The 27,224-nt window shown below is 45.3% G+C and overlaps 2 protein-coding genes across 4 annotated transcripts; one reads left to right on the top strand and one right to left on the bottom strand.

Moving 5' to 3' along the window:
* Nucleotides 1–896: 896 nt before the first annotated feature.
* Nucleotides 897–8,334, bottom strand: LOC139162888 (zinc finger protein 708-like). Its single transcript, XM_070743788.1, has 6 exons — nucleotides 8,167–8,334; nucleotides 7,260–7,863; nucleotides 6,894–7,008; nucleotides 6,727–6,794; nucleotides 4,861–4,990; nucleotides 897–2,861 (listed from the first exon to the last, which is right to left on the bottom strand). The coding sequence occupies exons 2-6, from the start codon at nucleotides 7,671–7,673 to the stop codon at nucleotides 1,105–1,107; spliced, it is 2,484 nt and encodes an 827-aa protein (XP_070599889.1). The 5' UTR covers nucleotides 7,674–7,863; nucleotides 8,167–8,334; the 3' UTR covers nucleotides 897–1,104.
* Nucleotides 8,335–11,129: 2,795 nt separating this feature from the next.
* LOC139162948 (H-2 class II histocompatibility antigen, E-S beta chain-like) lies at nucleotides 11,130–26,938 on the top strand. 3 transcript variants are annotated; one of them, XM_070743858.1, is made up of 6 exons: nucleotides 11,130–11,272; nucleotides 11,941–12,210; nucleotides 16,642–16,920; nucleotides 17,080–17,193; nucleotides 17,430–17,453; nucleotides 26,826–26,938. In XM_070743858.1, the coding sequence occupies exons 1-6, from the start codon at nucleotides 11,188–11,190 to the stop codon at nucleotides 26,855–26,857; spliced, it is 804 nt and encodes a 267-aa protein (XP_070599959.1). In that variant the 5' UTR covers nucleotides 11,130–11,187; the 3' UTR covers nucleotides 26,858–26,938. The 3 variants fall into 3 exon arrangements, with proteins under 3 accessions (XP_070599959.1, XP_070599960.1, XP_070599961.1); XM_070743859.1 differs by lacking the exon at nucleotides 26,826–26,938 and adding an exon at nucleotides 24,271–25,541; XM_070743860.1 differs by lacking the exons at nucleotides 17,430–17,453; nucleotides 26,826–26,938 and adding an exon at nucleotides 24,271–25,541.
* The last annotated feature ends 286 nt before the right edge of the window (nucleotides 26,939–27,224 follow it).

The raw sequence follows: 27,224 nt of genomic DNA, 5'->3' as shown, positions 1-27,224 counted from the left end.
TTTTTTTGAAGAAAGAAAAGGGAGGGGCGGCTTGGAGGGGGAAAGACTGCATTTAAAAAACTAGGAGAACAGTGTGCTTGCACGCACTGAAAAAGTGTCTTTTGAAGAAAGAAAAGGGAGGGGCGGCTTGGAGGAGGAAAGACTTTGCAGAGAACAGCGTGCTTGCAGAAGCACTGAAAGGGTGTCTTTTGAAGAAAGAGAAGGGAGGGGCGCTCCCCTTGCCTTTCTTCCTTCCCACTCACACTTTAGCCTAGCCTTGCTTCTTCCACCTGCCCCCTTTAGCTGCTCCTCCATGCCCTCTGTTCACCTCCCTTCTAAAGTTTGGGATTTTCCTGAAGGATTTGCACGCATTATTTGCTTTTACATTGATTCCTATGGGAAACATTGTTTCATCTTACGAACTTTTCACCTTACGAACCTCCTCCTGGAACCAATTAAGTTTGTATCATGAGGTACAACTGTATTTGAATTTAGTATTAGAACTGTATAAGATGGTAATTACTAGTATAAACATAAATTTTCCTTTTTTTCCTCTCTGAAAAATTTTCTTTTTTAGATATACATTTTTATAAATTTTGATATAGACTTAGATTCATTATATTAAAACTGACATTTTTATCTTATATAACCATATGTATTTTATAGACAAATTTTTCTTTTATTATTATTATGATGATGATGACTTCTACTCTGAGTGGAGCGACTGTAGCTCCACTAAATGTTGTATGTTTTGTTTGTTATGTTTGTTATTTTGAAAAAAACAATAAAATATATTTTTTTAAAAAAATCTTTGTGGACTAGCTATAAAAAGGTAATGGTTTTACAAAGTGAAATTGTGACTTTGTTTGAGGAAGAAATGCAAATTCTGGATGCGAAAAAATATTTCAGCAAGAAAATGGATGGAGCATTTCTTAATGTGGAAATTGAAAACTTTCAATTTGACATTTTATTGAAAACAACTTCTATACATTATCTTTAGTAGTTGATACAGCCTTTCATGCTTCTGAGGTTGCTAAAATGAGGACAGATTGCTGGGGACAATAAGCTGACTTTATACACGGCTCAGAGGTAAAGTGGTAAAGCATTGTGGAGTAGTATATAAATCTAAGTGGAATTGCTATTGCTATATAGTTTCTCCAGAGAATGGATACTTATATGAGAAGATAAAGTACCGCTCTGAGCAAAGGTCTTTCCACACTCCACGCATTTATACGGCTTCTCCCCTGTGTGGATCCTCTTATGGAAAGTAAATCCACTGCTATGAGCAAAGGTCTTTCCACACTCCATGCATTTATACGGTTTCTCCCCTGTGTGAATCTTCTTATGGGAAGTAAATCCACTTCTATGAGCAAAGGTCTTTCCACAATCCATGCATTTATACGGCTTCTCCCCTGTGTGAATCCTCTTATGGGAAGTAAATGCACTGCTATGAGCAAAGGTCTTTCCACACTCCATGCATTTATATGGCTTCTCCCCTGTGTGGATCCTCCCATGGGAAGTAAATGCACTGCTTTGAGAAAAGGTCTTTCCACACTCCATGCATTTATATGGCTTCTCCCGTGTGTGGATCCTCTTATGGGAAGTAAGTGCACTGATATGAGCAAAGGTCTTTTCACACTCCATGCATTTATACGGCTTCTCCCCTGTGTGGATCCACTTATGGGAAATAAAGCTATTCTTTCGAGCAAAGGTCTTTTCACACTCCATGCATTTATACGGCTTCTCCCCTGTGTGGATCCTCTTATGGGAAGTAAGTGCACTACTATGAGCAAAGGTCTTTCCACACTCCATGCATTTATATGGCTTCTCCCCTGTGTGGATCCTCTTATGGGAAGTAAACGCACTGCTTTGAGAAAAGGTCTTTCCACACTCCATGCATTTATATGGCTTCTCCCCTGTGTGGATCCTTTTATGGGAAATAAAATTATCTCTTCGAACAAAGGTCTTTCCACACTCCAAGCATTTATACGGCTTCTCCCCTGTGTGGATCCTTTTATGGGAAATAAGATGACTTTTGCGACGAAAGGTCTTTCCACACTCCATGCATTTATAGGGCTTCTCCCCTGTGTGGACCCTCTTATGGGAAATAAAGGTATCCTTTCGAGCAAAGGTCTTTCCACATTCCACGCATTTATACGGCTTCTCCCCTGTGTGGACCCTATTATGGGAAATAAAGATATCCTTTCGAGCAAAGGTCTTTCCACACTCCATACATTTATACGGCTTCTCCCCTGTGTGGACCCTATTATGGGAAATAATGGTATCCTTTCGAGCAAAGGTCTTTCCACACTCCATGCATTTATACGGCTTCTCCCCTGTGTGCATCCTCTTATGGGAAGTAAGTGCACTGCTGTGAGCAAAGGTCTTTCCACACTCCATGCATTTATATGGCTTTTCCGCTCTGTGGATCCTTTTGTGGATAGTAAGTTGCCCCCATGTTCTAAATCGTTTTCCACATTTCAAACATTTATATGGCTCCCCTTTTGTATCAATCGCTTTTTGAGATGTAAGGTAGTTATTTTCAAGAGAAAGAATGGATGTCCCATTGTAATTTTGTCCATTGTGTCTTCTTATAGCATCTTCTCCTTTGTTTTGGGTTAAAAAGTGTTCATTTACTTGTACTTTAGCTTTAACTAGCTTCACACTTTTTCCGATATAGTTTTTCTTCATTTTCTCTTGTCGGGCAAGAATGTTTTGCATTGGAGCAACAGTGGAAGATGAGCTTTCCTGATTCCAATTCTTTGACTGGTTTCTCTCAGGGCTTTTGAATATCATTCCAATTCCAAACTTCTCCATTCCATCTTTAGCACTGATCAGTTGGAACAGTTCACAGGAATCTTGATTCTGCTGCCAGTTATGACCTTCAAAGCAAAAAGGGAAATGAAAGTGAATTTTCTTCTGAATTTGTCCAAAATTCCATTAGGTTTTATGTTTGCATAACAATAATAACTAGTAATAATTTATTAGTTTTCTTTGATCCCCTTCTCAGAAGACTCTGAAGACTGCATGCTCACCGTGTTGTGATATAGACATTATGATATTCATGCGTTATGAAAACTTTGAAAATATTTAGATACTGTATCTCTTTCTTTCTTTCTTTCTTTCTTGGATTTGTATGCCACCCCCTATCTATCTACTATCTATCTATCTATCTATCTATCTATCTATCTATCTATCTATCTATCTATCTATCTGCAAATCTCACTCAGAGTCAGTTTTGAATTAAACATAGAAACATAGAAGACAGATGGCAGAAAAAGACCTCATGGTCCATCTAGTCTGCCCTTATAGTATTTCCTGTATTTTATCTTACAATGGATATATGTTTATCCCAGGCATGTTTAAATTCAGTTACTGTGGATTTACCAACCACGTCTGCTGGAAATTTGTTCCAAGGATCTACTACTCTTTCAGTAAAATAGTATTTTCTCATGTTGCTTTTGATCTTTCCCCCAACTAAGTTCAGATTGTGTCCCCTTGTTCTTGTGTTCACTTTCCTATTAAAAACACTTCCCTCCTGAACATTATTTAACCCTTTAATGTTTCGATAATGTCCCCCTTTTTCCTTCTGTCCTCCAGACTATACAGATTGAGTTCATTAAGTCTTTCCTGATATGTTTTATGCTTAAGACCTACCACCATTCTTGTAGTCCGTCTTTGGACCCGTTCAATTTTGTCAATATCTTTTTGTAGGTGAGGTCTCCAGAACTGAACACTTCCCTCTTCCTGCTTGTTATACCTCTAGCTATGCAGCCAAGCATCCTATTTGCTTTTCCTACCACCTGACCACACTGCTCACCCATTTTGAGACTGTCAGAAATCACTACCCCATATCCTTCTCTTCTGAAGTTTTTGCTAACACAGAACTTCCAATACAATACTGAGATTGAGGTTTCCTTTTCCCCAAGTGCATTATTTCACATTTGGAAACATTAAACTGCAGTTTCCATTGCTTTGACCATTTATCTAGTAAAGCTAAATCATTTACCATATTACAGACGCCTCCAGGAATATCAACCCTATTGCACACTTTAGTCATCGGCAAATAGGCAAACCTTCCCTACCAAACCTTCCCCTATGTCACTCACAAACATATTAAAAAGAACAGGACCCAGAACAGACCCTTGTGGCACACCGCTTGTAACCTGTCCCTGCTCAGAATACTCGCCATTAACAATAACTCTCTGATGTCTATGCTTCAGCCAGCTTGAAATCCACTGAACTATCGAGGGATTAAGTCCAATCTTCACTAATTTATCTATCAGCTCTTTATGTGGAACCGTATCAAAGGCTTTGCTGAAATCCAGATAGGCAATATCCACGGCACCACCTTCATCCAACACCTTTGTGACATAGTCAAAGAAATCAATGAAATTAGTCTGACATGATTTGCCTTCAGTAAAGCCATGCTGATTTGGGTCCAATAAGTTATTGTTTTTTAGGTGCTGATTTATCCTATTTTTGAGTAGAGTCTCCATCATTTCAACTATAACTGATGTCAAGCTAACTGGCCTGTAGTTACCAGCTTCTTCTCTACTGCCATTTCTGTGGATAGGCACAACACTGGCCATTCTCCAAACCTCAGGAACATCTCCTGTTAACAGGGATTGGTTAAACAAACCAGTCAGTTCTTTTCAGCCTCCACAGGTAAGTTGAAATAGATATGGAAAAATACAGATATGAAATGGCACATAAATCATCTAAGCAAAGAGACATTGACTCTTTCCTTCCTTGGAGCAGCAGAAGGCCAGATCCTTTCCTTCTCCCTCCCAGGAGACGATGTTTCATAATATTGGTTTTTTAAATAAAAAACTAACTATATTCTGTCTTCTTGAACTCTGATTGGTGTCATACTCTTACCCAGAAAGACCACATTTCTATGGTTTTCCAGCATGACTTCCGAATGCAGTGCTTTCTGGTCAGGATCCAGCTGAGACCATTCCTCCTCAGAGAAAGACACAGCCACCTCCTCGAAGGACACAGGACTCTCCTGAACACGGGGAAAAGAACAGAACAGGAGGATTCGCATGATCTGTTTATCTTCATCATTCATTTCGACAATAGGATAGAAGGGGAACTCATCACATTTGTAGACAAGACCAAATCGACAGGTATAACAACACTCCCGGATATAAGATCGAGATATAGAAGGATCAGTAGATATGGGCCCCATCTGACAAAGCAAAATCAACAGTGAAAAATGTAACCACGTTCATTTAGGAAAGAAAACCCAAATGCATTCGCATAGAAGAGGTGATACCTGGCTTAATAGTAGTAAGTGCAACAGGGATCTTGGAGTCCTAGTGGATAAATACTTAAATATGAGTCAGCAGATAATGTACAGTTGCCACCAAAAACCCCCGAAATCCAACAAAATCAGAGGCGGCATTAAGAGGGATAGAATCAAGATGACATGAAGTGTTAGTACCACTGTATAATGCCTTGATAAGACCACACTTGGAATATTGACTCCACTACTGGTTGCCAGATGTAAGAAAGATCTCGAGACTCTAGAAATAGTGCAGACAGGAGCAACAAAAATTACTACTGGACCAGAGGTTAAAGCATTGATGTTTTACCGTTGCTGGAATTGAGTATGTCTACTTTCATGAAAAGAAGGACCAGGGAGTGACATGATAGCAGTGTTCCAAGACACAATGGATGGAAAATTTTCAAGGAGAGAACCAACCCACAAGTAAAGGGAAATTTCCTGATGGTGAGATCAATTAATCAGTGGAATCAGTTGCCTCCAGAAATTGTGGTTGCTCCAAAACTGGAGGTGTTTATGAAGGAATTGGACAGCCATTTATCTGAAATGTTATAGGGCTTCCTGTCTGAGCAGGGGGTTGGACTAGAAGACCTCCAAGATCCCTACCAACTGTTACTCTGTTTCATTGTTCCTAAATTACTAGAGCAAAGATATGCGCCAAATTAAATGGTTGTGCATCACAGAAGTCCTAGGTTTAGGTGAGAGAATGGGCAAATATGAAAACATGCCTGGGATAAACATATATCCATCCTAAGATAAAATACAGAAAATAGTATAAGGGCAGAATAGATGGATCATGAGGTCTTCTTCTGCCGCCAGTCTTCTATGTTTCTATTGTTCCTAAATTACTAAAGCAAAGATATGCACCGTTAAAAGGTTGTGCATCACAGAAGTCCTAGGTTTAGGTGAGAGAATGGACAAATATGAAAATTGCTTTATCAAGTTCATTGATCCTGCAAAACCTTCAGTGCCTTTCACTAAAGTAATCCCACTTCTGGATCAACTGATCTATTGTCCTGTCTATCATTGATTGATCTAGTAGTCTGACCCATTGGCTGAAAGGAACAAAACAGAGAGAAAATTCCCTGGGAAAATCATTTCTCAGCCTTTGCAAGGCGGGAATGTTTGATCTCCTAATGAAGGCGCAAATCAGAGGACTGGAAATTATTTTGTATTTGTTTTGTATATATTTATTCCTATTTCTTGAAGGACTTTAAAAAAATTGCTTCTTTTAAACTCTAAAGTTGGAAGAATACCTAGCAAAACAAGATAACCAGAGGAAGCGATGCTGGCTAAAAGGAACTTGAACCTGCTGTTCTGCTCTCCATGTTGTGGGAGAACACAAAAATAATCTGGGTCAAACAAGGGGGGAAACAGAACGAGAGAGCACTCTGCACACCCGCTTCACTTCCTGAGAGGAGAATAGAAATCTAATAGCTTTTCCCTTTCTTTCTTACTTGATTTGAAGGTTCAACCGCTGTTTGATCTCCGTCACAATAACCAGAAAGATTCATTCTTTGTTTCTCTGTAAGGAATAAATAATTTCAAAATGCATAATTAACAAAATAGGAGGAGAAGAGAGAGAGAGGTAGGACAGATGGGTCATCGGAGGATCTTCCATTACCTTCTGAGGTGTCCTGACGTGGATCTTCCGAAGGGATCCTCCAGGAAATTGGTTCCTGAGGGGGATTTGATGGATTCCTCTTTCCCTCAGGATCTCTCATCTCCACAGTGCAGCACTTCAAACAGGAGGAAGGGAAAAAGAAGCAGAATTAATGTACATCACACAACAAAAAGTAGATTGCCAGATTCACAACACAACATCAAAGCCCCCAATATCCACCCGTGAGATTGAGTGAAAGAACGGAACAAAGTCCTACAAAAATTGGAGAATTGCCACATGTGATGAACGCCAGAGAAGTTTGGGAAGGGTGGGTGAAGTATTCAACCACGTTCTCTACTGTTTTCTGAGCTCCCTAAAGTGTCTCACCTGCAACTGGACCTGCTCCTTCTGCTCCTCCGCCTGGCTCAGGAGGAGGCCTTCCGCCAGGGCCACCGCCTGGGAGCTGGTCTCTGCTCCACACTCCCGCACCCAGCCCTCCATCTCTGGGGGCAAAAGGAACAGGAGCTGCTCCAGAACCACCAGGTCTAGCATCTGGGCTTTGGTGTGCTTCTCTGGCCTCAGCCATTGCCTGCAAAAGTCGTGGAGTCGGCTGCAAAGTCCTCGGGGACCCTCAGCCTCCCAATATTTCATGAAATGGCAGGGCTGAACTTCTGAGGGGAAGGTGGTTTCCTCCTCCAGGATCTTCTGCCCAGGTCTTGTCCAGAGCTTCCCCCCCTTCCCAGGCTGAGCGGCTGCAGGGCCTTTTCCGCTTCCCTCCTTTGCAACAGGTGGGGTCTCCATCCTTTCTCTGTCCTGCAGAGCAATTCCAAAGGGGTCCAAGGACTCTTGTGGGTCTCCAGATGCCTTTTCCTTCACGGGACCATTTCTGGGAACACAGGACGGATCTCTCCAGGTGATTCCGCTCTTTTCTTCTTCCCCGAGGAGAAAATGTGGCCTTGCAAAGACCACAAATGGCTTCCGGTTTCTGTCTCTGAGGTGGAAGGAAAAACAAAGGCCCAGAATGAGAAGGTGGAATTCAGCCCCTGAGCGACCTTCACCCAACCTGCCCGGAGCCCCAAGAGGCTCATCCCAGCGCAGGGCCGAGGTCCCCCGAGCAGGGCCGGGAAGGAGGCAGCTGCAGAGGCCGCCCCGCTTCTCTCCCCTCCGGAGACAGGATCGGGCCCTCGGGGAGCCTGGTGCGAATCCCGCCTCCTCCCCTCCCCCGCTTCTTCCGCTTCCCATGCAGGGAGAGGGCGGCAGGGGAACATGGGGACCGGGAAGGGCCCCCCTTCACCTGGGACACGTCTGGATGTTTTCCCGCCAGGCTCTCGGTCTCACGGGGCACCACGGTTTAAGGAGAGCGAGTGGGGCGTCCTAGAGCGGCAAGGCTCAGTGATGTCACTTCCTATTCAGCCTTCTCTACAAACCCCCCGTGACGTTCGCTCTTCAGTGGGCCAATGTGGAAGCGTCTGGAGTTCCCTTCCTTTGGCAGAGGCCGCCCCCTGGTGGATTTGGAGCAAAGTGCCCGGATGGGAGGAATGGCGGGAAAGAAACGCGCCTGACAATTCAATCTCAGCTCTGTTTCTTTTGAAGACTTTTACTGTGAAGAGAGTGAATTTAATGGCTGGAGAAGGAAAGTGCACAAAGGTCGCAAACACCCCGTTGTGGCTGAGGGAGGGCGGGCTCCTGCCTGAGGGGATCTGCGCTCTGATTGGTTGCTGGGGGTGGGAAGGGGGCGTGTCCCTTTCCCCCGCCTTTTCCCTCTGGGCGCTGTGTGAGATTTACCTCAGGAGGCTCCCGACTGTCTTCTCTGCTGCGAACGTTCATTTCTCTTGATATAAAAGGGCAGATTTTTCTCAGTGTCTCCCTGTTCCTTTGGACAGCAGCCGCGTGTTTCCTCCCCATGGACCTTTTTTCCTTCTTTCCTGCGGGGAGGAAGGATAAACTCCCTGGAATCGAGGCCCAGAGACTGGGAGCAGGAGGGCCCAGTGGGAGCCCCAGAGATGGGGGCACAGGGGGTTTTCTCTCCCGCTCTGCCCATAAAGGGAACCATCCAAGGAGGGAAGGCAGCACCCTGGAAGTCCAGCCTGGCTTAGGGGACGGGTCTCTCCAGAGAGAAATTGGGGTCCTGGGACCATGGTCCACAACACCCACGTGGGGGCTTCTGGCCAGGGATGAGCTGCCCCTCACAAGGACCCACAGCTTGCCTCGTCCACAGGGCTTGGAAGTGAAGCCGAAGTGACAGGGAGATGGAGGTTTAGAAGCTGATTCCCAACTGAAATCTCAGGAGAATCAACAAAATTGGAAGGAAAAAGACACAAAACAGCAGAGGTAGAAACCAAATATGGGGGCAGTCAAAAGGGGACTCTGATGCCCCAATAGGAGGAATAAACGGGAATAATCATCTCTTTCTCTCTCTCTCCCTTTCTCCCTCTCCCTCTCTCAATCTCCTAATCTGTCTCAAATGTACTTAGCCCCCCAACATACAAAAAGGGACTGGATCACATATAGAAAAGTTAAAAAGGGGTATTTATATGAAAGTACAGTATTAGAAAAACATTCACAATAATTAAACTTTTAAAAGAAGGAACATTGGGCAAAGAGTCACTTTTTTCAGTGCCATTTAAACTTCGAGTGGTCGCTACATGACCTGTTGTAAGTCAAGGACTCCTTCCAGTGGGTCACAGAACAAAGGGGCTGCCCCACCTGGAGACTCAGCCATGGGGCGGAGGAGGGCAAGGAACCTGAAATATAAATTAATACTTTATTACTGTGCATGCTGACTGCAGCCAGAATTTTTTAAATACAAAAATGGAAAGAAACTTCCATTCCCAGGATGGACAAAGTGATGGTATGAAAAAGTTGGCAGAGATGGAGAAATAAACTTTTTGACCAGAGCAAAGAATAGACATCCAGCTGTTTTTATATCTGGAAGCCACTTCTGGACTTTGTGGTTAAGATAGAAAAAAAATGAAATCTGAACATTGGAATTTAGTGACTGAGTGAAGTTGCTGTTCTAGAAACCGTTGTATTTACACAGAGAAGAAACAAAAAACGAGGCTGCAATTTCACTTTCCATTTTATTCTGGTGGGAGAAAGTTTCTTTCCTCTCTTTTTCCCTTTCCTCCCCCACTTTCTTTCCCTTTCCCGTTTCCTTCCCACTTTCATTTTCTCTTTTCCGCCCTTCTAATCAGAGTGAAAGAATCACCAGAGGGAGACTGTGTGTTTTGGGGGCAAAAACCGCCCCCCCCCCCGATTCCCCTCGAGATCTGCGGAATCCAAGGGCGAAATTCCTCGCCCAATGTCCCTCGAGGTCTTTCTCTGCTGAAAGGGGCGAAGGGGGGGAAGTTCTCCCAGGAAAGGAGCGGGAAGCGGGGGGGGGGGGGGAGAAGCGGCCAGACTGGATCCCGGGATCTGCTTTGCCAGGAAAAGGGGGATCTCCCCGACCCACCGGAAGAAAGAGGGAGATTCCTACACGACCGAGGTTGAGGCGCTTCGTCCAGACGTTCGTGTTTGAAGGAAGGGAAGCGCCGTTTTCTCTGGGAAAGCCACCAGATCCCTCCGGAGATTCCCCCCTGAAGAGGGGGAGGGCCTGGGGAGAGGATCCGGCTGGGTGAGGGGGGATCCCCGCAGATCCTCTCCGCCTCCTCCTGCCCGGACTGCCAGCAGAGGGTTTTCCTGGCTTCCCTTCGGGGTGGGGCGAGGGGGTGACCCCAGAGTTCCAGCCATCAATGGGGCGGCGCCTCCCCCCTTGTCACCCGGGGCAGCTGCGGGGGACTCCCTCCTTCCAGGCTGAGCGAGTGGGGGGAGCCCAGAAGAAGCCTTCCAGCTCCGGATCCACTCGGCCTTTCGGGAGTCTCCGCAGCTCCAGCCTGGGCGCCCTCTGGGCACTGGGGAATCCAAAGGGCATAAAGTCCGCCCCTCCAGGCGCCCAGAGAAAGGGAGAGTGGGGGAGGATGGTGGGGAGGGGCCGGGGTCGCAAAAGGGAGCCCACTTTCCCCCCGGGAGCCGGCATGAAGGAGCCCCCTAGAATGCAGCCCCCCAAGATTGAGCACGTCCCCCCTCCCCCTCCCCTCTCTCGGCTTCGGACTATCTCCTCTATCGGGCGAAGTCAAGGGAGACTCTGCCCGGAGACCGATGACGCTGCAGAAGGGAGACCTCCCATTAGTCCTTCTGCTCCTTCTGGACACGCCCAATGCCGAAGTCGGAAGAAAACTCCTCCCTCCAATCCAGGCCCCCCGATTCCGCCTCTGGGGCTGGGAGGCTCCGCGTCTCTCGCGTCTCTCGGTGGGGCGCTGGTGGGGCCGCCTCATCCATGGCTTTGGTGGGGGTCGCCCTGGTGCTGCTGGTGGGGACGCTGGCCCGGATCCCCGGAAGCGGAGGGGGGAAGGAGAGCCCCGGTAAGGACGGGGTGGGCGAGGGAGGAGGCGGTGCGGGGAGAAAGCTTACGGGTCTCCAGAGCCTCCAACAGCCTCGATCTCCGCGTGGTCCCCTCCCCCTTCATTCCCTCATGCTCCCCTCCCCAGGAGGATGGAGAGGGACCCCCCGTTCTTCGATTGTAGCCGAGGGGGGAGTCGCAGCCGGGCCCCTCCCTAGCCCCCCCAGCGTCTGGGTCGGAGGGGGCTGCGGGTGAAAGAGGAAGCGAAAGCGAAAGAGGGAAACAGGCATTTTGAGCCCTGAATCCACAGAAGGAAAAAGACGCATTTGAGCCAAAGGATTTTGGCTTTTTTTGAAACTTCCGTTTTTCTTCTGAATCTGAAAATTTGGACTTGCCCTGACCTCCCCCTCCCTCCTGACACCCTTCCCCCTCTTCCTTCCCTTCCCCTTCCTTCCCTCCTCCTATCTTCCCTCCCCTCCCTCTCTTTCTTCCCTTCTTCTCCCTCCATCTCTAAGGCTACGGTGGTTCCCTTTCCCTCCTCCAGGGAGCGCCCTCCTCCACTGTCAAAGGAAGGTGTCCCCCCCACCCTCTCTCCTTTTCCGCGGGACCCTCTTCCTCCACCAGAGGCTGGGGACGATGGGCCCTGGAGTCCCTCCTGATGGCCTCCCTCCTCCTCCGCCCTCCCTGCAGCCCATTTCCTGGTCCAGGAGAAGTCCGAGTGCCGCTTCCGCAACGGGACGCAGCAGGTGAGGCTCCTGTGGAGGCTCATTTACGACCAGCAGGAGATCGTCCACTTCGACAGCGACCGCGGGGAGTTCGAGGCCGTCACGGAGTTTGGGGAGGCGATTGCGGACGCGTGGAACAGAGACGAGGAGTACCTGCAGGATTTCAAGGCCGCTGTGGGTCGCTGCCGGTACAACTACGAGGCTCTCCAGAGCAATTCTGTGGTTGGCCGGAGAGGTGAGTCTTGGGGGGGGAGTTTTTGGGGAGGGGACCCCGCCCTCTTTTTCCTTCCTTTTATTTCAAAGGCCCGGACGATTAAAACTCAGTGATGATAAAAAATTAATCAAAAGATCAATGACGGAAACCCTTATTTCAAAAGGGGATCCAGGTCTCTGCCCGACCCACCCTCCTCTGTGTGCCCCAGGGCCGCCATCAGGAATTTTGGGGCCCCATACAGCCTAAGTGTCTCCCCCTCCCGCCATTTTAAAACTATTTTAAGTCGCCAAGCCACTCCATCCCCCGGGGATCATTTCCCGCTTCACGCCAAGCGAGGCGGTCCCATAGGCCAGTGTTTCCCAACCTTGGCAACTTGAAAATATCTGGACTTGAAGTCCAGATATCTTCAAGTTGTCAAGGTTGGGAAGCACTGCCATAGGCTATTTCAGGAACTGGGTTAAGCCGATTGTGTGGACTCGTCCAGGAGAAAGAAAGAAGCGGGAGCGGTGAGGGAAAGAAAGATCCTCCTGGCATCGGTCAGGTGGAGTGAGGCTTATTTACGGCTCCTTTGCACTTCTCCCTTCTTGGAAGAGGCCTTGTTGACAAAACCATGTGCTTTCTAGCGAGGGGAGAGGGGAGGGGGATCCCACACCCGGCAGCCACCGGCGAGGAGCTGGAAAGGACGAGGGGAGAGAAAAAGCAGGGTACCAGCAGTCGGGCGGGTGTCTTGAGGGGGCACTCCCATCTGGAAGGAAGGGAAGAAAGGCAAGGGCGAGCTATGAAGGAAGGAAGGAAGGAAGGAAGGAGGAAGGAGGAAGGAAGGAAGGAATGGTAAAAGGGGCGATCAAGAGAGGAATGGGTGAATGAATGGACGGAGGGTGGGAAGGAAGGAAGGAAAGAGGGAAGGGACAGGAACAGAGGAAGGGTGCAAAGAAAGCAAGGAAAGGTGTGAAAGGGGAGAGTAAGAGAGGAAGGAGTGAAAGAAGGGAGTGAGGGAGGAAAGAAGGGAGGAGAAGGAAAGCAAGAAATGGAGGGAGGGAAAGAAAGAAAGAAAGAAAGGGGGAAGGGACAGGAACAGAGGAAGGAAGGAAGGAAACTTATGAAAGGGGAGAGTAAGAGAGGAAGGACTGAAGGAAGGGAGGGAAGAAGGTAGGAAGGAGAAAGAAAAGAAGAAATAGAGGAAGGGAAGGTAAAAGAGAGAAAGAAAAAGAGCAAGAAAGAGAAAAAAAGAAAGAGAATGAAAGAGAAATAAAGAGAAGGGGAATGAAAGAAATGGAAGGAGGGAAGGAAGGAGAGAAAGCAAGAGGAAGAAAGAAAGCAAGAGAAAGAAAAAAAGAATGAAAGAGCAAGAGAGAAAGAGAGAAAGAAAAAGAAATGAAAGAAAGAAAGAAGGAAAGAAAGAGAAAAGAAAGAAAGAGAATGAAAGAGAAATAAAAAGAGAGGGGGAATGAAAGAAAGGGAAAGAGGGAAAGAAGGAGAGAAAGAAAGAGAAAGAAAGAAAGCAAGAGAAAGAAAAAAAGAATGAAAGAGCAAGAGAGAAAGAAAGAAAAAGAAATGAAAGAAAGAAAGAAGGAAAGAAAGAAAGAGAAAAGAAAGAAAGAGAATGAAAGATAAATAAAAATAGAGAGGGGGAATAAAAGAAATGGAAGGAGGGAAGGAAGGAGAGAAAGAAAGAGAAAGAAAAAAAGAATGAGAAAGAAAAAAAGAATGAAAGAGCAAGAGAGCAAGAGAGAAAGAAAGGAAGAAAGAAAAGAAAGAATGAAAGAGAAATAAAAATAGAGAGGGGGAATGAAAGAAATGGAAGGAGGGAAGGAAGGAGAGAAAGCAAGAGAAAGAAAGAAAGAAAGAAAGAGAAAGAAAAAAGAATGAAAGAGCAAGAAAGAGAGAAAGAGAGAAAGAAAGAAAGAAAAAGAAATGAAGAAAGAAGGAAAGAAAACAAAGAAAGAATGAAAGAGAAATAAAAATAGAGAGGGGGAATGAAAGAAATGGAAGGAGGGAAGGAAGGAGAGAAAGAAAGAGAAAGAAAGAAAGCAAGAGAAAGAAAAAAGAATGAAAGAGCAAGAAGGAGAGAAAGAGAGAAAGAAAGAAAAAGAAATGAAAGAGAAGGAAAGAAAGAAAGAAGGAAAGAGAAAAGAAAGAAAGAGAATGAAAGAGAAATAAAAATAGAGAAGGGGAATGAAAGAAATGGAAGGAGGGAAGGAAGGAGAGAAAGAAAGAGAAAGAAAGAAAGCAAGAGAAAGAAAAAAAGAATGAAAGAGCAAGAGAGCAAGAGAGAAAGGAAGAAAGAAAGAAAGAAAGAAAGAAAGAAAGAAAGAAAGAAAGGCAACTCCAAAGAAAGGCTCACTGAGCATGAAAAGAGGGACCGGGATCTCCACTTGCCTCCCCCTCGTGCCTCGCCCTTCCCACCCGGCCGCCCGCACACGCTTACCTGCTCCCAGCGCCAGCAGCAGGAATTCGAGCGAGTAAGCCCAAAAGAAGCCATTGGCTCCAGGCGGCGGGCGGTGTTCACGGCCCCCCCGAACCCCCGGCCCAGCACCTCTGGAGGCCGAAAGGCGCGGCTCTCTTGCCCTCAAGTCGCAATCCTTGGGGGGACACAAGGCCGGCGGAGAAGCCGGCCAGGCTCAGCCCTCTCCCGACTTCCCCAATTCCGCTTCCCTAGCAGCGTGGCTTGGCTTCCGGAGGGCCGAGCTCCTTCCGCGGCTGCCATCAGGGCTCCCTGCCTGTCTGCCGACCTCCCTGCCTTCTTTCCTCGCAGGGGTGGGAAGAAGGTGCGGGCCGCGGTCGGAGAAGCTCCGCAGAGGCAGAGTTCGTCGCAATCGGGGTTGGAGAGTTTTTGGCGGACGCCGCCCCCCCCCCCCCCCCCATTATTCAATTTGGCCGGGCCCCTGACGCCACTCCCAGTAGAACCGGTCTATCGGCGTCCCTGGTGTGCCCCCCCAAGCAAAGCCCCACATCCTCATTGGGACCCCCTTCGGGAAGGCTCCCTCCCCCTCTGGGGCTTTTCATATTTTAGGATTTAAGAAAAAATGAATGTGCACAAAGAATCCACGAAAGACAATTTATCTGCAGTTTCGGTTCTTTTTATTCTTCCTTCGGAGTCATTTCCACTCCGGCATCTTCTCAATCCAATAAATAAGTAAGTAAAATAAATCAATGTATAAAATTAAATAAACAAATTAAATATATCAATGAAAACTAAATAAATGAACAATGAAATCAATAAAACAAATAATAAAATAAAACAAATAAGTCATAAAATGATAAACTTAAAGACATAAAAATGAACTAAATAATAGAATAACTAATAAACGAAATAATAGCTATAAATTAAATAATAAGAAAATAAATAAAAAGCAATAATAAATAAATAATAAATAATAAATACATAAAAAAAATGAAATAAATAAAATTAATAATACAATAAAATACATAAGAAATGAAATGATAAACTAAATCCCTAAAAACAGTAACTAAATAATAGAATAACTAATATATTAATAATAACAATAAATTACATATTAGCAATAGCATTTAGACTTACATACCGCTTCCTAGTCCTTTTTACAGCCCTCTCTAAGCAGTTTACAGAATCAGCATATTTGCTTCGTCTTTTTATGTCTTCTGAGCCGACTTTTCTCTCTGGAGAGATCTGGGCCAAAGTTTTTCTCTGCCCACCAAGAGAGGCTCCCCACCTTTCCTGAACCCTCCCCAAAATTAATTCAGCTTCGATTTCTCTTGGAAAAGTCACCTCTGAGTCTTGCTTCTTGTTCAATGGACTGCAACAAAGGAGCATCAACTCCCCATCTTTCTTGCCTTCTTTCTGCAAGCTTGGTTGCTCACCGTCATGGCCGCGTACAGGAATTTGTCTCTGCCCTCTCTCCTCTCCTTTGTCCCTGTCAGGGATTCATTTCTGGAGACTGCAACAGATCCCAGTCACGAAGGATTTAACCTTTTCCCCCCTTTCAGGACCCCTTTTAATTTCTTGCTGCAATTTACTCTCAAAGATGACTTAAAACGCAGAATATTTTTTTCCGGAGTAAAAATGGGATCTTGGCCTGATCTAACCAACTTGGTCTTCTGTTCTGGGCCCTAGTTAGCGAACCAAAATGGCATTCCGAGAAATAAAACAATTCCACGCCTGTGCTTCTCACCAGGAAGGATTTATTAACAGCCATGTCTGGATTCGACTGGAATCATTCCAACTCTGAGTCCCTTAGATTACATCCGGGTCAAAACCCCATCTCGCATCCCCACACCCACAAGTGCAGTCATGAGGGCCAATCCTATGCAGGATTCCTGATTCCTTCCTGTGTTTGTTACCATGGCATCTGGAGAAAGGAATGTGTGGTGGCATCTCTCTCTCTCACTCCCAAGCTGTGTCAGGCCCACCTTGGACTTCACATAATGACTTTGGGCCTGTGTCTCTCATGTGCCTCCTTCTCCTCCCTCCAGCCAAGCCCACCGTCACCATCTCCCCCGCCAACATGGACCCAACTTCCTCCAACACCATCCTCCTCTGCACAATGACGGGCTTTTACCCCATGGAAATCCAGGTCCAGTGGTTAAAGAATGGGTGGCCGGAGAAGGGGGGCGTGACCTTCAGGAAGCACCAGAACGGAGACTGGACCTACCAGCTCCTAGTGATGCTGGAGACCCAGACCCAGCGGGGGGACGTCTACACTTGCAAGGTGGAGCACGCCAGCCTGGAGGCCCCCATCACTGTCCAGTGGGGTAAGCCCCTCCCCTCCCACCCTTCCTGGTCTGGGGACCCCAACCTGCCCTGAGAAGGGGGAGAGACCCTGTCTGTGGTGGGGGGAGCCTGAATGGACCCTCCTGGAGGAAGGTGGGCCTGATCCTTCTGCTCAGGTGAGGCTCCTTCTCCTTCCCCAGAGCCCCATTCCTCCCGCTCTGCCAGGGCCAAAATCTGGACGGGGATTATGGGGGCCGTGATAGGAGTGGCCTTCCTGGCTGTGGGGATCTTCTCCTACCTGAAGGCCAAGAAAGGTGAGTCTGTGGGGCTGGAGGAAGGGTTGTGGGGAGGGGACTATCTAGGGGAGGCCTCATCAAGCTTAGCACGTGGCCTAGAGGGTCCCCTTGAAAAATAATTTTGAGAACTTCTATTCTTGGAGGGGCTATTAAGGGAAGATTGTGCAACCTATTATGGGCTATCGATGGGGAGGGGGTCCCTCTGAGTTTTCCAGCCCATGAAGAGTCCTGATTGGCTCTTTTTCTCCTTCCAGCAATTCCCATCCAACCACCTGCAGGTGAGTTTCTCCTCTTCCTCCCTCATCTCAGCCCGTCCTATAAGTTATAGGCATTTTTGTTTAATTTCTTAGGCTCACTGTGGGAGGGGAGGTTCCTGAGGGCATTCGAGCATGGGGACAAATTCCACCCCTGTGGCTATTTTAAAAGGTACACATCAAACAATCGCATAAAAAATATCTGGAATATCCCAAGCTGGGGGAATTTTATATATCATTAGACGAAAAGAATAAAAGAGGGGTGGCCATCTATGTGGGGGGGGAAATAAAACCTAAAGAAATAAGAGCAGATCCAAAGGGCAGATATATAATGACTGAAATTGAAATGCCCCAAACCAAAAACTGAATCAATTTTAGAAAAAAAATCATGAAATTCTACTTCAAATTGATTTTAGAAACATCTGCATAATTGGAGATTACAGTGGGATTGTGGATCCAAATATGGATCATAAGGCAGGGAACAAAAATAAAATGAAAAGACCCACCTTATCTATTACATTTAATAAAATGGCAGAGGAATTAGACCTTATAGATATTTGGAGATTAAGATACCGAAAAGAGAAACAATTTATTTTATCCTCAGCACCACACAAATCCTTTTCCAGAATAGATAGGATATGGTTAAATAAAGGGATGTATAAAAAATTAAAATTAGTCAAAATAGAACCAAACAGCTGGACTTATCATAATCTGCTAAAGATTATATGGCAGGGAGAAAAGAAAGAATATAAGAGATGGACACTAAACACAAATTTACTTCAAGATGAAAACTATACAAAGATGATTAATAAAGAAATAGAATTTATTTATTTATTATTTGGATTTGTATGCCGCCCCTCTCCGAAGACTCGGGGCGGCTCACAACAAGTGAAACAATCATAATAATCCAATTAATTAAAATATTTAAAGATTTAAGAAAAACCCCATATACTAACAGACACACAAGCATACCATGTATAAATTAAACGTGCCCAGGGGAGATGTTTAACTTCCCCATGCCTGACGGCAAAGGTGGGTCTTAAGGAGTTTACGGAAGGCAGGAAGAGTAGGGGCAGTTCTAATCTCCGGAGGGAGTTGGTTCCAGAGAGCCGGTGCCACCACAGAGAAGGCTCTTCCCCTGGGACCCGCCAACCGACATTGTTTAGTTGACGGGACCCGGAGAAGGCCCACTCTGTGGGACCTAATCGGTCGCTGGGATTCGTGCGGCAGGAGGCGGTCTCGGAGATATTCTGGTCCGATGCCATGAAGGGCTTTAAAGGTCATAACCAACACTTTGAATTGTGACCGGAAATTGATCGACAGCCAATGCAGACTGTGGAGTGATGGTGAAACATGGGCATACCTAGGTAAGCCCATGACTGCTCTCGCAGCTGCATTCTGCACGATCTGAAGTTTCCGAACACTTTTCAAAGGTAGCCCCATGTAGAGAGCATTACAGTAGTCGAACCTCGAGGTGATGAGGGCATGAGTGACTGTGAGCAATGAGTCCCGGTCCAGATAGGGCCGCAACTGGTGCACCAGGCGAACCTGGGCAAACGCCCCCCTCGCCACAGCTGAGAGATGGTTTTCTAATGTGAGCTGTGGATCGAGGAGGACGCCCAAGTTTTGGACCCTCTCTGAGGGGGTTAATAATTCCCCCCCCAGGGCAATGGATGGACAGATGGGATTGTCCTTGGGAGGCAGAACCCACAGCCACTCCGTCTTTTCCGGGTTGAGTTTGAGTCTGTTGACACCCATCCAGGCCCCAACAGCCTCCAGGCACCGGCACATCACTTCCACCGCTTCGTTGACTGGGCATGGGGTGGAGATGTAAAGCTGGGTATCATCGGCATATTGATGACACCTCACCCCATGTCCTTGGATGATCTCACCCAGCGGTTTCATGTAGATGTTAAATAGCAAGGGGGAGAGGACCGACCCCTGAGGCACCCCACAAGGGAGAGACCTCGGAGCCGACCTCTGACCCCCCACTAACACCGACTGCAACCGGCCAGAGAGGTAGGAGGAGAACCACTGGAGAACAGTGCCTCCCACCCCCAACCCCTCCAACTGGTGCAGAAGGATACCATGGTCGATGGTATCGAAAGCCGCTGAGAGATCGAGGAGCACCAGGACAGAGGATAAATCCCTGTCCCGGGCCCGCCAGAGATCATCCATCAACGCGACCAAAGCGGTTTCCGTGCTGTAACCGGGCCTGAAACCCGACTGTCAGGGACCTAGATAATCGGCTTCTTCCAAGGACCGCTGGAGCTGGAGCGCCACCACCTTCTCGACAACCTTCCCCATAAAGGGAAGGTTGGAGACTGGACAATAGTTATTAAGTACGGCTGGGTCCAGGGAAGGCTTCTTGAGGAGGGGGCGCACGAGCGCTTCTTTATAGAGTGTTGGAAAGACTCCCCTCCCCAAGGAAGCATTGGTAATCTCCTGGGCCCAGCTCCGTGTCACCTCCCTGCTGGCCGAGACCAACCAGGAGGGACACGGATCCAGTAGACAGGTGGCGGAACTCACAGTTCCAATGGCCTTGTCCACTTCATCAGGTGTCACCAGATCAAACTCTTCCCAGACAGGTGGACAAGTACGTGCCCCAGTCACCTCGACTGACTCGTTGTCAGTCGACTCTGTTTTACAGTTGGAGTCGAGGTCGGCCCGGATCTGAGCGACTTTATCAGCGAAAAACATGTTAAACTCCTCGGCACTACTCTGCAAGGGCTCCCCAACTCCCCCCTGATTAAGAAGGGAGCGGGTCACCCTAAACAGAGCAGCTGGGCGGGATTCCGCTGATGCAATCAAGGCGGCATGGTACGCGCATCTTGCCGTACCTAAAGCGCCACTTTGTAAGTCTTAATAAAAGCTCTTACAAGTGTTCAATCAGATTCAGACCTACTCTTCCTCCATCGCTTCTCTAGATGTCTCTTTTGGCGTTTCAACTCCCGGAGCTCCTCGTTGAACCATGGGGCTCTACGGGGTCTAGCGCCGCGGAGAGGTCGCAAAGGCGCAATCCGGTCAAGAGCCTCCGCAGCAGCCGTATTCCAGGCCTCCGCAAGAGACTCTGCCAAACTGTGGATGAGTGCCTCTGGAATAACCCCTTGTAGAATTATTCCTTGTAGAAAACAAGAAACAACCTACTTCAACACAAATACTTTGGGATACATTAAAGGCATACACTAGAGCATAGGTCTTCAAACTTGGCAACTTTAAGACTTGTGGACTTCAACTCCCATAATTCTCCCTACTGTTCTGCTGGCTGGAGAATTCTGGGAGTTGAAGTCCCCAAGTCTTAAAGTTGTCAAGTTTGAAGACCCCTGCACTAGAGGATTAACAATAGCATACACAGCAAAAAAAACAAAGAGAGGAGAAGGAAGAATACAATCACTATATATATAAAATTACAAGTTTAGAAAGAAACTTTCAAAAATACCCAACAAACAGTAAGACTCTGAAATTACTGAGGGAAGCCAGATATAAAATAAACATCATAGATCAACAAGAACAAATTAGAAATATAAAGCAAACAAAACAAACTTATTTTGAAACAGCCAACAAACCAGGCAGATGGCTTTCCCAAAAGATTTAAAAAGAAAAAAGTGATAAATTGATCTATCAATTAGTAGATAAAAATGGAAGGGTCCAATACATGGAACAACAGAAAAAAAGAAATAATACAGGATTATTATAAAAATCTATATAAACAAGACATAACAGAAATTTCTAAAATAACAAAATACATATTAGAAAACAATGCACTACAAATTGATGATCTTGATAAACAAATGCTAAATGACAAAATAACTATTCAGGAAATCCAACATGCTTTGAAAAAACAAAAAAGCATTAAATCTCCAGGCCCTGATGGTTTCCCAGGAGAATTTTATAAAAAGAATAATGGAACATTCGAACCCATCCTATTGGAAACATACAACAAAATTTTAGAACAGGCAAAAATCCCAGACTCATGGAGGGAGTCCTATATAACAGTGATTCTGAAAGAAGGACTAGATAAAGATAAAATACAAAACTACAGACCGATATCACTGCTGAACACAGACTACAAGATTTTCATGTCGATACTGGCTGAAACAACTAAAAAAAATTTAAATAAAATTATCAACACAGATCAAAGTGGTTTTTTACCACACAGACAAATTTCGTGTTGTACCAGAACAGTATTAGACATCCTACAGTACTGTGAAGCGCATCCAGGAAGGCAGGTAGCTCTCGCCTTCCTGGATGCACAGAAAGCATTTGATAATGTCAGCTGGCAATACTTATTATAATTAATTAGAGAACTAAAATTTGGCAAAAAAATCGAAAATATAATCCAGAACATATATACCCTTCAGTCAGCCAGGGCGATAATAAATAGTGACATGACCAATCTATTTCCCATAGAAAAAGGGGTACGCCAGGGTTGCCCAATAAAGAAATAAGAGGAATTAAAATGAAAGATGAAGAATACAAATTGCGGGCATATGCAGATGGTGTAGTATTCTTCTTGGAAGACCCTATAAACTCAACCCCCGAACTACTCAGAGAAAGAGAGATTCGGTTAATTCTCAGGATTAAAAATTAACAAACAAAAAACAAAGCTCATGACAAAAAACATAACCCTGAAGCAAATTAAGAAATTAGAAGATGTCACAAACCTTCAAACCACCAAAAAGACCAAATATTTAGGACTAACTATATCTAAAAAGATTCTATCCATCAAGAAAGACAATTATGAGAAACTTGCACAGGAAACTAAAATAAATCTGGAAAAGTGGGGAGATCTACAATTATCAATACTAGGCAGAATCGCAGTAATCAAAATGAATACCCTCCCCAAATTTCTTTATCTTTTTCAAGTCACTGCTTATTAATATAGAACAAATTTTTTTTAGGGAAATTAATTAAAAATTTTCAAGATTTATCTGGCAAAACAAAAAACCTAGAATCAAGTTTTCATACCTTCAGGATAGCAAAAACAGAGGAGGCCTTGGACTCCCGGACTAAATAAAATCCAGATATAACAAAGATAGACAAACTCCCAGCATTGAAATCTCCACCAATACTCTAGATAAAATTTTGATAGGACAGGAGGATAGATAGATTACTAAAATTTACCAACAATTCCTCAAACAAGACACAATATACATTTAGCGGATTGGGAGAGATCATGGAATACAATTTCTAAAATCACACTGTCAGCAGCATATAAAGAAAATTTTTACAAACTTTTCTATAGATGGTACATGCTCCCATCAAGGTTAGCAAAGATTTATCCGACACTACAAGACACTTGCTGGAAATGTAAAAAACAAAAAGGCTCTTTTTTTCATATGTGGTGGTCCTGGCCTAAAATTCAAAAAGTATGGAAAACAACTCACAGATGGCTTACAGAAATTATAAAAGAGGAGATAGAATATACCCCAGAGCAGCGATCCCCAAACAACGACCCGTGGGACAGATGCGGCCCACTGAGGCAATTTATCCAGCCCGCGGCAGTGCATGAGATTTTACCAATAGATATAATAAGCTCCCGAATCTCCTGTGCACTCACTTACCGTGGTCTGCTGCTGAGCGAGGAGGAAGTGGAGAGCCAAGGGGCAGGGAGGAAAGTGGGCCTGCAATTGGCCCCTTTCTTTGCCACATTTAGGGAGAGAAACTGTTGCTGCCCTATGGCAGAGCAGCAACAGTTCCTCTCCCTAAAGGCGAGGAAGAAAGGGGCCAATTGTAGGCCCACTTTCCTCCCCGCCCCTTGGCTCTTCCCCTCCTCCTCCTCCTCGCCACCTCCTCTTCCGCCTTGAGTGGACGGGAGATTCAGGAAACCCCCAATTTGCCTGGAGGCGGGGGCAGCTTCAAGGGACCAAAAGCCGGTCCTTCTCGGTGCTGCGTTGCTGCAGCCTCCGATGCCACCGCCACAGCCTCCGTTTGAGCGAAGGGATCTCCTTGGATGGCCTCGGAGGCTGCAGCAACGCAGCAGCAAGAAGGACTGGATGTTGGTCCCTTGAAGCTGCCACCGCAACTGCCACCCACCATGGAGATCCCTTCGCCCGAATGGAAGCTGCGGCGGTGACGACTTCAAGGAACCAACAGTTGGTCCTTCTCGGCGCTCCGTTGCTGTAGCCTCCGAGGCCGGCCGCCGTGGAGATCCCTTCGTCCTAAGATAAAATACAAAAAATAGTATAAGGACAGACTAGATGGATCATGAGGTCTTTTTCTGCCTTCTGTTTCTAAGAGGGAGAGATGAGAAGAGAGTGAGAGAGAGAGAGAAAAAGGAGAAAAATGAGAAAATGGAGGGAAAGAATGAAGGAGAGGAAAATGAAACAAATGAGAGAAGGAAAAAAGGTAGAGGGAAGAAAGAAGTGGAGAGCAAGGAGGGAGGGAAGGAAGGAGAAATGGAGGGAGTTTGTTGATTTAAATTTAAATTTACGTTAATAAAGAAGTATAAATTACTTTATTACTTTATTACTTAGAAACATAGAAACATAGAAGTCTGAGGGCAGAAAAAGATCTCATGGTCCATCTAGTCTGCCCTTATATTATTTTCTGTATTTTATCTTAGGATGGATATATGCTTATCCCAGGCATGTTTAAATTCAGTTACTGTGGATTTATCTACCACGTCTGCTGGAAGTTTGTTCCAAGGATCTAGTACTCTTTCAGTAAAATAATATTTTCTCATGTTGCTTTTGATCTTTCCCCCAACTAACTTAAGATTGTGTCCCCTTGTTCTTGAGTTCACTTTCCTATTAAGAACACTTCCCTCCTAGACCTTATTTAACCCTTTAATATATTTAAATGTTTCGATCATGTCCCTCCTTTTTCTTCTGTCCTCCAGACTATACAGATTGAGTTCCTGAAGTCTTTCCTGATACGTTTTATGCTTAAGACCTTCCACCATTCTTGTAGCCCGTCTTTGGACCCGTTCAATTTTGTCAATATCTTTTTGTAGGTGAGGTCTCCAGAACTGAACACAGTATTCCAAATGTGGTCTCACTCACCAACTTAATTACTTCTTCTTTATTTTAAATATTGTATTTGTTCCCATTTTGTTTTTTCCTTTAAGTAAGATATGTACAGTGTGCATAGGGATTTGTTCATAGGGTTTTTTTATAGTCCGGCCATCCAACAGTCTGAGGGACAGTGAACTGGCCCCCTGTGTAAAACGGTTTGGGGACCCCTGCCCCAGAGGGTATGCTCCTAGGAATTTGGAAAACCCATTACTCCAAGCAAACGCTTTTCCTTATGACACATATAATCACTGCAGTTAGAATATCACTGGCACAAATGTGGAAAGTTTAATTATTGATAAAATATATAGATGTGTAGAAATGGACGAAATGACTAACTCAATCAAGGGAATAAAATATAAAGAATTATGCCACAAATTGCACGAATGGATTCAAAACAAAAACTGAAAAGTAACAATACAAAGTACAGTGGTACCTCATCATACGAACTTAATTGGTTCCAGGAGGAGGTTCGTAAGGTGAAAGGTTCGTAAGATGAAACAATGTTTCCCATAGGAATCAATGTAAAAGCAAATAATGCGTGCAAATCCTTCAGGAAAATCCCAAACTTTAGAAGGGAGGCGAACAGAGGGCAGGGAGGAGCAGCTAAAGGGGGCGGGTGGAAGAAGCAAGGCTAGGCTAAAGGGTGAGTGGGAAGGAAGAAAGGCAAGGGGGGCACCCCTCCCTTTTCTTTCTTCAAAAGACAACCTTTCAGTGCTTTTGCAAGCACGTTGTTCTCTGCAAAAAATTTCCTCCCCCAAGCTGCCCCTCCCTCCTCCCTTTTCTTTCTTAAAAAGACACCCTTTCAGTTCCTTTGCAAGCACGTTGTTCTCTGCAAAATGTTTCCTACTCCAAGCAGCCCCTCCCTTTTCTTTCTTCAAAAAAAGGGGGGGGAAAGAAACCCCTTCATCCCAGCAGCAGCTGCTTGGGTTCGTAAGGTGAAAATAGTTCGGAAGAAGAGGCAAAAAAATCTTAAACACCGGGTTCGTATCTTGAAAAGTTCGTTAGAAGAGGCGTTCGTAAGATGAGGTACCACTGTATCAGTATGTATAGAAATAAAAGTAAATACTTCGTCATATTAAAAGAAATGAAATAAAAACATGGACTAATGAGTACTCTATTACAGAAACTGAAAAAAAATGTATAGTTATTCATATTTCTTTTCTTTTTTTTCTCTTCTAATACTATGCTTTACTTATGATACTTATATTTGAATGTACATAATTTAACAGAATATATAGAGAAATGAATGATATATTTAAAATGTAATAGAAATGGATTAAGACCTGTAAAACAAGAACAAAACATATGTGAAATATCTTTTTTTTTCTTTTTAAAAAATCAATAAAGAAACTTTTTTAAAAATGGGGTAAGTCCCACACTACTATGCTCTGTGGGATTGGAGGCCACTTTAGCCAATGGCAGGAGATCTGCCCAGCTGAACTGCTGATAATTAACATGATAATTTATTTATTTATTTATTTATTTATTTATTTGTTGGACTTGTATGCCGCCCCTCCCCTCAACCGCTGGGTGAGATCATCCAAGGGCATGGGGTGAGGTATCATCAGTACGCTGATGATACCCAGCTTTACATCTCCACCCCATGTCCAGTCAATGAAGCAGTGGAAGTGATGTGCCGGTGTCTGGAGGCTGTTGGGGCCTGGATGGGTGTCAACAGACTCAAACTCAACCCGGATAAGACAGAGTGGCTGTGGGTTTTGCCTCCCAAGGACAATTCCATCTGCCCTTCCATTACCCTGGGGGGGGAATTATTGACCCCCTCGGAGAGGGTCCGCAACTTGGGCGTCCTCCTCGATCCACAGCTCACATTAGAGAACCATCTTTCAGCTGTGGTGAGGGGGGCGTTTGCCCAGGTTCGCCTGGTGCACCAGTTGCGGCCCTATTTGGACCAGGACTCACTGCTCACAGTCACTCATGCCCTCATCACCTCGAGCCTTCTCTGTGGCGGCCCCGGCCCTCTGGAACCAACTCCCCCTGGAGATTAGAACTGCCCCTACCCTCCTTGCCTTTCGTAAGCTCCTTAAGACCCACCTTTGTCGTCAGGCATGGGAGAACTGAGACATCTCCCCCGGGCATATACAATTTATGAATGGTATGTTTGTATGTATGTGTGTTTAGAAAATGGGGTCTTTTAAATATTTTTAAACAGTAATTTAGATTTGTTGTAAATTGTTTTCACTTTGTTGTGAGCTGCCCCGAGTCTGCGGAGAGGGGCAGCATACAAATCTAAATAATAAATAATAATAAATAATAAATAAATAGAAACATAGAAACATAGAAACATAGAAGTCTGACGGCAGAAAAAGACCTCCTGGTCCATCTAGTCTGCCCTTATACTATTTTCTGTATTTTATCTTAGGATGGATATATGTTTATCCCAGGCATGTTTAAATTCAGTTACTGTGGATTTATCTACAACGTCTGCTGGAAGTTTGTTCCAAGGATCTACTACTCTTTCAGTAAAATAATATTTTCTCATGTTGCTTTTGATCTTTCCCCCAATAGCATCTTCTCGGGTATTGTTCTATCATTGAATTTGCTCGTTCTACAGCTCTATCTGTCCACAGATGGAAGGTGGAGCTAAGCCCTTGCGATGCCCCTTCTTGACTGAATGGACCCCCTCCAAAACCTCACCGTGAACTGCACCCCCCACCTCCCCAGTCCCAGATGATCCTTCTTGGCACCCCATGCAGACCTGTTTGGGTTCATTAGTTGGACCCTTGACAGGCTGTTCTTCCTGACCCTCCCCCCTTCACCT

This window comes from Erythrolamprus reginae, chromosome 2 (genome assembly GCF_031021105.1).
Source record: "Erythrolamprus reginae isolate rEryReg1 chromosome 2, rEryReg1.hap1, whole genome shotgun sequence".
Classification (NCBI taxonomy): Eukaryota; Metazoa; Chordata; class Lepidosauria; order Squamata; family Dipsadidae; genus Erythrolamprus; species Erythrolamprus reginae.
Note: the sequence above shows the minus strand (reverse complement) of the source record. Positions and strands in the feature narration are given on the sequence as shown.

What these genes read in the sequence shown, in the direction of transcription:
- LOC139162948 (XM_070743858.1), top strand. Translation starts at nt 11,188, where the DNA reads ATGGCTTTGGTGGGGGTCGCCCTGGTGCTGCTGGTGGGGACGCTGGCC. An exon ending in CCCCATCACTGTCCAGTGGG is followed by an intron (nt 16,921 to 17,079) that starts GTAAGCCCCTCC and finishes CTCCTTCCCCAG; the next exon opens with AGCCCCATTCCTCCCGCTCT. An exon ending in CTACCTGAAGGCCAAGAAAG is followed by an intron (nt 17,194 to 17,429) that starts GTGAGTCTGTGG and finishes TTCTCCTTCCAG; the next exon opens with CAATTCCCATCCAACCACCT.
- LOC139162888 (XM_070743788.1), bottom strand. Translation starts at nt 7,673, where the DNA reads ATGGAGACCCCACCTGTTGCAAAGGAGGGAAGCGGAAAAGGCCCTGCA. An exon ending in AGGAGCAGGTCCAGTTGCAG is followed by an intron (nt 7,009 to 7,259) that starts GTGAGACACTTT and finishes TCCTGTTTGAAG; the next exon opens with TGCTGCACTGTGGAGATGAG. An exon ending in CGGTTGAACCTTCAAATCAA is followed by an intron (nt 4,991 to 6,726) that starts GTAAGAAAGAAA and finishes CCCCGTGTTCAG; the next exon opens with GAGAGTCCTGTGTCCTTCGA.